Genomic DNA, 12,302 nt, shown 5'->3' with positions numbered 1-12,302 from the left:
GGGCTATTAGAGTCTTTGAGCGACTTTTACCTGTGTTGCTGCGTGGGCTTGTCTCTAGTGGCAGTGGGCAGGGACCACTCTCTAGCAGTGGTGTGCGGCTTCTCGCGGTGGTGGCCTCTCTTGTTGCGGAGCACGGGCTCTAGAGCAGGCTTCATGATCGTGGCCCTGGGGCCCCAGAGCACAGGCTCAGCAGTCCAGGTACACCAGCTTGGCTGCCCCAGCACGTGGGGTTGTCCATCTTCCTGGACTAGGGGTTGAATCCCTGTCTCCTGGGTTGGTAGGTGAATTCTTTACCACTGAGCCACCAGGGAAGTCCTGTTGAGAATGTTTTAAGTAGCCACAGAGAAGTGGGGGCTTCCTAGGTGGGGCTAGTGGTAAAGAACCCATCTGCCAATGCAGGAGATTTAAGAGACACAGGTCTGGTCCCTGGGTTGGGAAGATCTCCTGGAGGAGGGCATGGCAACCCACTCCAGCATTCTTGCCCGAGAATCCCATGGACAGAAGAGCCTGGTGGGCTACAGTCCATAGGGTCACAAAGAGTCTGACACGACTGAGGTGACTTAGCACACATGCACAGATGGAAGTGAACAAGGTGCTGTACTCTTCAGTGAGAAAGAGGAAGTGATCAGGAGGTGGACTGGATCTTGTATTGTAGGTTGGTGGTTCTCAATGGGGGACAGTTTGCACCATAGGGAATATTTGGCAATGTCTGGAGGCATTTTTGGTTGTCAAACTTGGGTGCGTGTATGTGTGTGTGTGTGCAATTGACATCTAGTGAACAGAGAGGCCAGGGATGCTTCTAAACATCCCATAATGCACAGGACCCCCCTTTACATTAAAGAATAATCTGGTCCCTAATGTCAGTAGTGCTGAGCTTGAGAAACTGCTTTAGGTAGATGTATCAGAATCAAGGTATGTTGGCTGAAAAACAGGCTGAGACCTATCAATCGAGTAAATATTATGCTTATTTTTTATGTGAGTAGTTCCTATGGAAAAAAGACATTTCATTAAAAATCTGCATTCATTCATTAAATCAACCAATGTATGCTGCATTTCTACCTAACTGGCGTTGCTATACTAGATGTGTGAGACTCATCAGTGAACACAGATAACTAAGATCCCTGCCCTTGAGTACCTTTAGTTTAAGCAGGGCGAGACAGAGAATAATATATATAAGTAAACTAGATAGTTTGTTAGAAAGTAGAGTTTTTTAAAAAGGAAAAAGTAGAGCAGGTAAGGATAGTGGGAGTGCTGGGGGAATGGAATGACAAACAAGGGTGGGCTGTAATTTCCAATGAGCGTCAAAGCAAGTCTCACTGAACAGAGATTTAAGAGGTGAGAGCATACAATGAATATATGTTGCCTGAAGATAACAGTTTTGGTTTACATTCAGTTCACAGGAAAGGGGAGTAAAGTGGACTGTGCTAATTAAGTTATCTGGGAGATATAGAGTTAGACCAGACATGGTTTCTGCCCTCATGGAACTTCATGGGAAAGTCATCATCTTGGAAATGACAGAAAAATGATGACAGCAAAGGCAGGACTGTAATTTTGCCCTATTCCATTCGCTCCTGTTTTGATCCTTTTGCATGGTGGGAAAATGACTGGTTAGTGATTACTTTCCATTCATCCTCCACATTTGATCCTTCTCAGAAAACAGATAGTAACCTGGGTTAAACAGTGAAATGAATGAAGAAAAAACATGAGTAGGAGACAGAGAACAGTCGGGTCAGAGAAATGGAAAGAAAGGGGAAACTTACAAAAGGAGTTAATGATTTGGAAGAAAGGGTTACAAGTATCTCTATTAAGCTTCCTGGCAGGCAGTGACCAGTTTACAGTGTTTGAAACAAGCCTCCCATGAGCTCTCTCTGCCTCTCAGGTACGGTAACAGTACTAGGAACTACGTGGTTCGGGTTGGGGATTATCACACGCTGGTGCCGGAGGAGTTCGAAGAAGAGATCAGAGTTGAGCAGATCGTAACCCACCGGCTCTACCGCCCGCACAGCAATGACTATGACATCGCCCTGGTTAGGTTACAAGGACCAGAGGAGCAGTGTGCCAGGCTCAGCAGCCACGTTCTGCCTGCCTGCTTGCCGCGCTGGAGAGAGAGGCCACAGAAGAGAGCACACAACTGCTACATAACGGGATGGGGAGACACAGGTAACAGAAAACCCAAAGGAACAGTGAAGATACGGCCACCTTCTTGCGTGTGGATTACCCATTTGGGTGTGCAGTGGGTTGTTGTTCAGTCACTAAGTCATGTCATTCTTTCCGACCCCATGGACTGCAGCACGCCAGGCTTCTGTTCTTCACCGTCTCCTGGAGTTTGCTTAAACTCATGTCCATTGAGTTGGTGATACCATCCAACCGTCATCTACTCTGTTGCCCCTTTCTCCTCCCACCTTCAGTCTTTCCCAGCACCAGGGTCATTTCCAGTGAGTAGGCTCTGCATCAGTGGCCAAAGTGTTGGAGCTTCAGTTTCAGCATCAGTACCCCATTCAGTACAGTGGGTAGCAACATCTTAAAAGGGGGTTTAGGCTTAGTTGTTTGGAAATTCCACCAAGTGTGAGATGCTTGCATGCAACTTGGATTCCTATCCTGAGGGTACTATGGTTTCCATTAGGACGTAGATGCTACCTTAGGACTTGGGCCTGGCTGTCTCTGTTTCAAAGTTTTCCCAGATGACTTTGATGCAGCTACCCCAGCAAATGGAGAAGGAAATGACAACCCACTCCAGTATTCTTGCCTGGAGGATTCCATGGACAAAAGAGCCTAGTGGGCCACAGTCCATGGGGTCGCAGAGTCCGACACTACTGGGAGACTCACACACACACAACCCAGAAAGGGCTTTGGTATTAGTTTTTTTTTTTTTTTTGTAATGGAGCCCTTTATCAAACTAAATCTTATGGAGATTTTTAAATAAAGAACAGCCAAAAAACAAAACAAAGCTGCTGAGGTTCAAGAGGAGGGATCCACCCTACTTGGGTTTCTTCTTCACCACTCTCCCCTTCCTATTCTTCCCACAGATAGTGTTCAGCTTATGCTCTTCTCAGGCAAACAGCTTTCTGTATTGTCTTGCTAGACTTAACATCAGCTAGTGCTTTCTCAGGAGCTCAGGGGTAAAGAATCCCCCTGCTAATGCAGGAGATGTGGGTTTGATTCCTGTGTCAGGAATATCCCCTGGAGAAGGAAATGACAGCACACTTCAGTGTTCTTGCCTGGAGAATCCCATGGACAGAGGTGCTTGGTGGGCTATGGTCCATGGAGTCACAAAAAATGGGACATGACGTCCTAAACAACAACAGTGCTTGCTCAGGATAGTCTTTGAAACAGAACTCCTAAGTCTCGCCTGGATCAGGTACTCGATTCACAAATGACTGTTGAATAAGGAGAAACGATTGGGCTAACTACTCTGCATTAAAAGTAATTAACACTGTTAACTGTACTCTTGAAAACAGCATCTAATACATATTTCTACAGGTGATGATTTCAATAAGGTTTTACCTAGTAAATTTATTATATTTCAGTGTTCATTTTATCCATTAAATCTTGGCTTTAGACTGGGAGTCCATGGGGTCGCGAAGAGTCAGAAAAGACTTAGCAAGTAACACTTTCACTTTCTTTAGATTCAACACTATTTCATAGCAGCAAAATGTAGAAACACCTGTAGCAGATATAGAATACTGGGACCAATCCTGAGAGAAGCCATAAAAAATGGAAACATTTCCTGGATGATGTAATAAAATCAGGTCAGAGTAAATGCTTTCTCAAGGAAACACTATGCCGAGCTGTGATGCAAGTCGAAGATTAAAGTGTAGGTGTTAAAATTACTTCTTCAGGGAAAGTTCAGTCATCTTCCTTATGACACTACATCTAAACAGAGGTAACACAGGAAGTAAATTTCACCAAATGATTTTATTATGAATGAATCACTGCAGTTGAGTATACTGGACAATAATGGTGGAATTTAGATGCAAGTAAAGGCTATCATGGAGAACCTACCAATTATGCATTTTAGCCACTAGACAAAGATGAGTGGCTTACTAGTAAATACAGTACCTTAACATCAAGAGGTTAAACTTATGGCTGTCTGTATATAAAGTTGTTTCTGAATCATCTTCATGAAATATCGAGGATAGTAATTGCCAGTTGACGTAGATGAGTTTTAGAGCGATGGATATGCCAATACAGAACTAGCACGACTGCACCCTCAGCATTTTAATACAGAGAATTTAAATTCTAAAGCCTACACAAATGTGCTTTCCGTAGGTTACCCTTTTCTAGCAGGCAAATCCATAAATGTTACTCAGCTATTCTTCAAAAACTTCAGTACTGAGAAACAGATCAGTGAAGGATTAGAGTATGGTTAACTGCTCACTCCAGTACTCTTGCCTGGAAAATTCCATGGATGGAGGAGCATGGTGGGCTACAGTCCATGGGTTTGTAAAGAGTCAGACACAACTGAGTGACTTCACTTCAACTGCAAACACTGAAGAAAAAAACCATTTATAGTTATCACTCATTTAAATTACACTAATGCCACAATAGGGCTTCTATCTTCAAGTCTCCTAAATGTTCATTTAACTGTTAAATATAGCTCTAAGATCTTTAGCTGGAATCTAATTCAGTTGTTTGGCCCGCATAGGACCAGCCTACTCAAGAACTCTGCAACAAGGAGCCATCCCCTTACTTCCCAAGAGGTTTTGTGAACATCGTTATAAGGGTCGGTTTACACGAAGGATGCTCTGTGCCGGAAACCTCCATGAACACAAACGTGTGGACAGTTGCCAAGGAGACAGCGGAGGACCGCTCGTGTGTGAACGACTGGGAGAGCGCTGGGTTGTGTATGGGGTGACCTCCTGGGGATACGGCTGTGGAGTCAAGGATTCCCCTGGTGTTTATACTGAAGTCTCAGCCTTTGTACCTTGGATAAAAAGGGTCACCAAACTGTAATCCTTCATGGAAATGTCAAGAAGATAGTATTTAAAGAATATGTTGGAAAATTTCCAACATTGGCATTTAGCCAGAGATGCCAACTAATGGGAGAGGAGATCTTTGTTTTTGTGTTCTGTGTTGATAAAAGTGATGTACCTCTTTGCTGCTTGAGAATGATGTGAACATTCTGGTTACAGATACCTCAGTGTAGTAATGACTTCTTATTTAGCACTGTTGCCTACCCAAATTGGTTTTACAGGAGACTACATTCGTTATTCTGTCTTGTCTCAATTTCTCAGCATTCTCCAGAGATTATTGTATATTGATTGTGCAATAAGGCTGTTTTTACATGTATTTGGATTGAGAACTCCTTTGTAACTTAATCAGTATGGTATATATTCATATTAAGAGCCTACCTTTGACATAAAAAAATACCCTTTACTATACTTAAAATACACGTGGCAGTGTTTTCTGTTCATGTAATTTTTAAGCTGATCTTTTTCCCCTGAAGGTTGATAAGCAGCCTCCACATATGAATCTTTCTGGCCTTTCACAAGTGAGAAAAGCATAAAAGCCAAAAACGTAAAGCAATCCTATTATAAACAGACTGGACTAGGAATATTATGTCACAATACATTTTTGAATGAAGCCTTTATACCAAGTCACTATGGCAACTAGAGAAAAACATTCTAGCTACCTTGTATGTTGCTAGCACAATTTGGCCGATGACATTAAGAATACCTTCAAATTGTTTAATACATAACCTGATTCATCCACCGCGTACTTGTCAACATTATCTGATTACTTTTAATGCCTTCATATTTGCTGCTTTGTAAAACAAAAATGCCTTTTCCTTAGCAGCATGCTCTTTTCTAGACCGTGGTGTAAGAGCGCCACCTATTGAAACTTTCTGGTAACTAACTGAAACCCGCAGATTTCCTGACTGTCCTGTTGGAAGTTGCTCAGTCGTGCTCAGACTCGTGATCCCATTGAGTGTAGCCTACCAGGCTTCTTTGTTCATGGCATTTTCCAGGGAAGAGTACTGGAGTGGGTTGCCACTTCCTCCTCCAGGGGATCTTCCCGACCTGGGGATTGAACCAGGGGAGACCCAGGTCTCCCACGTTGCAAGCCACCAGGGAAGCCTGCCATTCTGATATAGCCCAGTCTAATAAAGATTTTGTTGAGTTGCTGTGTCCTTCTCTTTCCAACTCCAGGGACTGTAGCATGCCATGCTCCTGGTCCTCTAACTCACTCAAATTCATGTCCATTGTGGCAGTGTTGCTTACCCATCTCTCTCTTCCTAATAAAAATACACAATTAAGAATGCTTTCTTAATGCTTTCCTGTCTGTACTGTAGGAAAGCTCTAACATAACTGCAGTATTTAATCCATATGCCAGTTATGTACCAAGTGACTACACACTTCATTGACAGTTTATAAAAGGCAGGTAAGATTTTTAGTATCCCGTTTCCAAATGGGTTAACAAGCAGAGGCCAATGAGACACTTGTAGGGTTTTCAGTCCAAACTCCAGGAGAGTCACAATGAAGACAAGGGAGTCTCTTTCCACCTAGTTTTCCGTTTCTCAAAGGAGTAAGGGATAGCTGCTTACTATGCAGCCTTACTGGAGAAGGAAATGGCAACCCACTCCAGTATTCTTGCCTGGAGAATCCCATGGACAGAGAAGCCTGGCAGGCTAGTCCACGGGGTTGTGAGTCGGACACGACTTGGGGCCGTCTTTTTCTTTCTATGCAGCCTTACAGGGCACAAAAACCTGTCCCAATACGTAGTTTAAAGAACTGTGTATACAAGGGATAGATGCATAAAGACAGGTGAAGAGGTGAGTACGCTAAGTAATCCTTTTAAATGGCTGATCATGAAGGGACCTTTTTATCCCTTCTCTTCTGCTTCATACTTGTGTCCTTTTGTACACGGAGCTATGTAAATGCTGGTGCTAATCTGAAAGTGCTTTATAATTTACTACTTTGCAGAATTGCAATGCCAAGCCATTATAACATTTTTCAAAACACATTTGATAAAGGAGTAACTGTACAAGCATTTAGAGATGACAGAACTATAGTCTACACATGCATGAGGGCCTGGGAAAAACATACTGTGCAGGTGAGGAAAATTCTCACTAGTTTCTCATGGGCCATCCTTGTAATTAAACTGCAGTGCTGGTGCATTCATAGTGGAATTCTATGTTACTGAGTCCAGCCTTGCTCTGCCGCGTGCATCCAAAATGAGGTGTTGAGCCAAGGAAGAGACTTAAAGATCGAGATGGCAGGCTAGAACCTCCAAGTAACCATCTTATTGGGGTCTCGATGCCAGGTTCTTTAATAGATCAGAGAGAAGGAAGCAATTAGGAACTAAAGTCAAAAGGCAGAACAGAGAGGGAGATACAGTGAGGAAGTAAGGTCCCCAGTCTTACAAAACATCCTCGAGGAATATCCAGGCTTCAGAAGTGTGTTAATCTCTTCTATTAATAGGTGGGCAAGGACCTCCAGGCAAGCCATTGAGTATGATCATAATAAAAGCCAAATAAAATTTCCAACATAAGAGCCATAATTGGCTTCCTCCTTGCAACAACTAGACCAGAGACTGGTTAAATTAAAAGGTCAGGTTAACAGGTTACCTTCAGCTTTGTCAACCTTGAGGTAGAATGCTTCCTTCATAAAATATAACCTTTATTATAACTTTTTTCTTGTTAAATGACTTTTGAAGATCCAAGCGTCAACCGCACATGCTGTGTGTTCCCTAAATACCATATACACTTCTAACTCATGCTACCATCACCGGAGCTCCTAACAAAACAGGCTGCCTCTTGTTCCCTGTAGTTACCTATGCACTTATAAGACCTCGGTTTGACCCCTGGATGGCAAGACCCGAAGGAGAATTCCATGGACAGAGGAGCCTGGCAGGCTGCAGCCCATGGGGTCTCAAAAGAGTTGGACATGACTTAGTGATTAAACCATTCCCATTGTACTCATAAATCAATTCACTCCTGGAAGACTGTTTGTACAAATCAAGCATTTTATTACATAAATAAAAGCAGCACGCTTTTATTTTCTATTTAAATACCATACACGAGATTTAAAATCACATTTGGCAGTGTACTGCAGGATGCTCAGACTTCACCCACATCACTTTGGATTTCTTGGTGTATCTGTAAGAGAAGAAAATCTGCTCAGCAAGACTGATTTGTGTAGTGTTAAGATTTTAGCAGCTAAAGCAGTTACAGTCTATTCACTTGGCTATTTAAATTACAAAACGCCAGAACAATGCTAATTCTGGCCTTCCAAATCCTTAGCTCTAAGGGTTTGAGATACACAGAACAGGAACGTACCTCGTTATGCTTTCCATCATCCACTGGAACAATTCGCTCAGCTTCCTAGAAACATTTGAAGAGTAGTTTAATGTTTGCCCAATAACCCAGCACACTGCAGGTTTTTAAAGTGAATGTTACTTGTGCAAGTCAGAATCTGATACCAATTAAATGGTGACAGCTTTGCCAATAAACAAGAATATGCTCTTCCATGGCTAGGAAGGGAGACTGCCACAGCCGACAGGTCCCAAAGATACATGGAGATTCATAATCCCAGAAAAGACCAGCAAACACAAATACAGACACTACTCACCACCTGGATCAAACTGGTGGCTCGTCAGGATGCGGTGTTACTCTTCAGAGTGGCAGAGTAACAGATTCAAGATGGCCACATGGCACCGACAGTACAACGCATGACCTTCTTCACCCGGGTCATCAGCGGTATTTAACCTCTGCCGGAGGGCCCACGACCCACGCGCGACTGGCTTCCAACTCAGCGCCCGGGGCTGCACGTGGCCGCCCCGCTAACGAACGAACATGAAGTTCACTCAAGCTTCTGAACCTAGACGTCTTCAAAGCTAACGTCGATCTACTACTACAAGACCGCTGCATCTCCTGCATCTTAAACTAGGCCGAAAAGCCGTCTTTCTTGTTACTTTACCTCATAAAACAACCACAACCAACCGTCCTAGCCTAAACCGGACGCTTACCGGACGAAAAAGGCTGGATTCGTCTGCAGAAGCCCTCTTATACCGTTGATGACGCCATTCCGGGGAGGAGCCGCGAGGGGCGAAGCCTACGCGCTTGCTCCCTCCGCCCCGCCTTCCCAGCCCCGCCCCGGCTCCGCCCGCTCCGTTGGCCACCGCCTCCCTGGTGGCCCCGCCCCTTCCTCAGTGCTCCGCCTTCCTCGCGCGTCTTATAGATCTGCCCTGCTAGCGCGGCGCCTGACTTTGACGCATGCGCATACACGCTCGGCCCCGTTCCTCAGTGCTCCGCCTTCCTCGCGCGTTTTCTAGCTCGGCCCTGCAAGCGCGGCTTCTGACTTTGACGCATGCGCATACAGAGTTCTCGCCTGACCAGGAAATCCTTCCGATCTCGCGCGTCCACTGTGTGAGGAAGGTGAAAGGGTTGTGTTGTTTCTTGTATACTTTAGGACAGTTACTTTAGAAGTCGCTGTTGTTACCAAAACGCCAGGTTCGATAGTTCTCTTCTTCATAACCTTTTGGTAGGTTGATTTCTGTGGAACTATATTTTTTTCTCTGCTTAAAAAACTTCGTATCTCCCGTAAGTTAGTTGCTCAGTCGTGCCCGACTCTGCGACCCCATGGACTGCAGCCCGCCAGGTTCCTGTGTCCATGAGATTTTCCAGGCAAGGATACTGGAGTCGGTTAGCCATTTCCTTCTCCAGGGGATCTTCCCAACCCAGGGATCAAACCCGGGTCTCCTGTACTGCAGGCAGATTCTTTGCCAACTGAGCTACAAAGGAAGCCCGTAACTTCCGTTATTCCACTGAAATTACTCTTTCTGAAGCGCGGGTGTCAATGGTCTACCTACACTCAGTTATTTTGTTTTGTTTTTCGGGAGTCTGATCTCTTAGGAGTATTTGTACTCATTGTCGAAAGCCTTGCCGCACGAATTTGTACACAGATTAGGAGAAGACAACAGGAGCGTGCGGGAGACGCTTTTTCGTGCGTGTGTGAACATTTCCTCTGTTGCCCGCTCCCCCACAGTTTGTGATCCACAGCGTCTCCAGAGCTGCTGTTGACTCTTGAAAGAGCGCACCTGGGTCTTAACATCCGTGACTTACGTTTCTTTAAGGGTGAAAGTAAAGCATAGATCTATTTTTTGTAAAAGGAAATTAAAGATATTTAGGAATACTTTTAGCCCTAGGCATGTGCATGGAGTAGGAAGTGGCAACCCACTCTAGTGTTCTTGCCTGGAAAATTTCATGGACCCAGGAGTCTGGCTGGCTGCAGCCAATGGGATCCCAAAGAGTCAGCAGGACGGAGTGAGCACTTGTGCTTGTTAAATGCCACTGAAATTTATTTTCTGTTTTCCCTTTTAGTTTTCACCTGGTGTGAAACAAAAAGGTGGATCTAGGTGAAGCTTTTACTTAGAAGCCGCCAAGTTGGAGCACTATGTCGCAGCAGTTGGCAGGCATACTGCTATCAAGAGGTCTGAACTTTGCAGGTGGCTCAGTGGTAAAGAATCATCCTGCCAGTGTAAGAGATGCAGGTTCAATCCCTTGATTGAGAAGATCCCTTGGAGAAGGAAGTGGCAACCTACGCCTGTATTCTTGCCTGGGAAATCCCATGGCCAGGAACCTGGTGGTCTACAGCCCATGGAGTCACAAAGAGTCCTTATTTAGGACTAAGTGACTAAATAACAACAATACCTAGCGAGTAAAGTGCTAAGAGATCCCTGAAGCTTCTTGAAATTGCTAGAGTAAAATTTCTTGTTATGGTTAGGGATGGGAATGGACAAGTTTGTAAGGGCATAATAAATTTTAATTTCAAAGAGCTAAAGCTGTTCCTAAGGCTGACCTTATATCACTTTTTTCACCTTTACTCTTCATGTCACTATTGTATAGAAAGAGCTGTTAAATGACAATGCTTAAATTAGAAATCACAGTGGGGAATTTTGCCAAAATGGGTGTGATTTTTAGAATCTGTAACTGAGCATCTGTGTTATTTTGCTAAGGCTGATATGACAAAATGCCACAGACTGGGTGGCTTAAACAACAGAAATTTGCTTTCTCACAGTTCTGGAGACAAGAAGTCAGATCAAGGTATCCATAGGTTTGTTTCTTTAGAGATCTCTCCTTGGCTTTAGATGACCCTGTTTCTTGACATCCTGTTCTCCCTGTGCCTCTCTCTTTTTAAACTATTTATTTTCAATTGGAGGCTAATTACTTTACAATATTGTAGTGGTTTTTGCTCTACACTGACATGAATCAGCCATGGGTGTACATGTGTCCACCCTCCTGCCCCAGCCCGAACCCCTCTCCCACCTCCCTCCCCATCCCATCCCTCTGGCTTGTCCCAGTGCACCGGCTTGAGTGCCCTGTTTCATGCATGGAACTTGGACTGGTCATCTGTTTCACATATGATAATATACATGGCTCAATGCTATTCTCTCGAATCATCCCACCCTTGCCTTCTCCTACAGAGTCCAAGACTTTGTTCTTTATATCTCTGTCTTTTTTGCTGTTTTGCATATAGGGTCATCATTACCATCTTTCTAAATTCTATGTTTATGCATTAATGTACTATATTGGTGTTTTTCTTTCTGACTTACTTCACCCTGTATAATAGGGTCCTGTTTCATCCACCTCATTAGAACTGACTCAAATGCATTCTTTTTAACAACTGAGTAATATTCCATTGTGTATATGTACCACAACCTTCTTATCCATTCATCTGCTGATGGACATCTAGGTTGCTTCCATGTCCTGGCTATTCTAAACAGTGCTGCGATGAACATTGGGGTACATGTGTCTTTTTCAATTCTGGTTTCCTCAGTGTGTATGCCCAGCAGTGGGATTGCTGGGTCGTATGGCAGTGCTATTTCCAGTTTTTTAAGGAATCTCCACACTGTTCTCCATAGTGGTTGTACTAATTTGCATTCCCACCAACAGTGTAAGAGGGTTCTCTTTTCTCCACACCCTCTCCAGCATAATTGTTTGTAGACTTTGATAGCAGTCTGGTGTGAAATGGTACCTCTTTGCGGTTTTGGTTTGCGTTTCTTTGATAATGAGTGATGTTGACCATCTTTTCATGTGTTTGTTAGCCATCTGTATGTCTTCTTTGGAGAAGTGTCTGTTTAGTTCTTTGGCCCATTTTTTGATTAGGTTATTTATTTTTCTGGTATTGATAAGCTGCTTGTATATTTTTGAGATTAATTCTTTGTCAGTTGCTTTGATTGCTATTATTTGTTCCCATTCTGAAGGCTGTCTTTTTTACCTTGCTTATAGTTTCCTTCATTGTGCAAAAGCTTTTAAGTTTAATTAAGTCCCATTTGCTTATTTTTGCTTTTATTTCCATTAC

The 12,302-nt window shown here is 43.7% G+C and overlaps 1 protein-coding gene, 2 long non-coding RNA genes and 1 other non-coding gene across 11 annotated transcripts in view; 2 read left to right on the top strand and 2 right to left on the bottom strand.

The window, feature by feature from the left end:
• Nucleotides 1-5,388, top strand: part of PRSS12 (serine protease 12) — a 76,186-nt gene extending 70,798 nt beyond the window's left edge. For 3 of the 8 annotated variants that reach the window (XR_015165974.1, XM_086407278.1, XM_086407275.1), the window contains 2 exons: nt 2,033-2,160; nt 4,646-5,388. Coding sequence is in view for 5 of the 8 variants with exons in the window: in XM_086407278.1 (XP_086263404.1) it covers nt 2,033-2,160; nt 4,646-4,953 (436 nt within the window). In the remaining 3 variants the exon portion in view is untranslated. Of the gene's footprint in view, nt 1-1,879; nt 2,161-4,645 lie in introns of all 8 variants that reach the window. The other 5 variants (XR_015165973.1, XM_086407276.1, XM_086407277.1 and 2 more) reach the window with 2 other exon arrangements.
• Nucleotides 5,389-7,947: 2,559 nt separating this feature from the next.
• On the bottom strand, nt 7,948-8,671 carry LOC147371205 (uncharacterized). The gene is made up of 3 exons (XR_015165999.1): nt 8,571-8,671; nt 8,279-8,323; nt 7,948-8,098 (listed from the first exon to the last, which is right to left on the bottom strand). It is a non-coding gene; the product is annotated as an uncharacterized LOC147371205 (long non-coding RNA).
• Nucleotides 8,390-8,520, bottom strand: LOC147371206 (small nucleolar RNA SNORA24). The gene has a single exon (XR_015166305.1). It is a non-coding gene; the product is annotated as a small nucleolar RNA SNORA24 (small nucleolar RNA).
• A 609-nt stretch (nt 8,672-9,280) lies between the features above and the next one.
• Nucleotides 9,281-12,302, top strand: part of LOC147371203 (uncharacterized) — a 116,884-nt gene continuing 113,862 nt past the window's right edge. The window contains exon 1 of the long non-coding RNA XR_015166003.1: nt 9,281-9,482. This is a non-coding gene — a long non-coding RNA (uncharacterized LOC147371203). The remainder of the gene's footprint in view (nt 9,483-12,302) is intronic.

Source organism: Bos grunniens, chromosome 6, assembly GCF_055505025.1.
Source record: "Bos grunniens cultivar Pamir isolate PY7600 chromosome 6, Bosgru_T2T1.0, whole genome shotgun sequence".
NCBI lineage: Eukaryota > Metazoa > Chordata > Mammalia > Artiodactyla > Bovidae > Bos > Bos grunniens.
The sequence above is the reverse complement of the archived record's forward strand: the minus strand, read 5'-3'. Positions and strand labels throughout refer to the sequence as shown.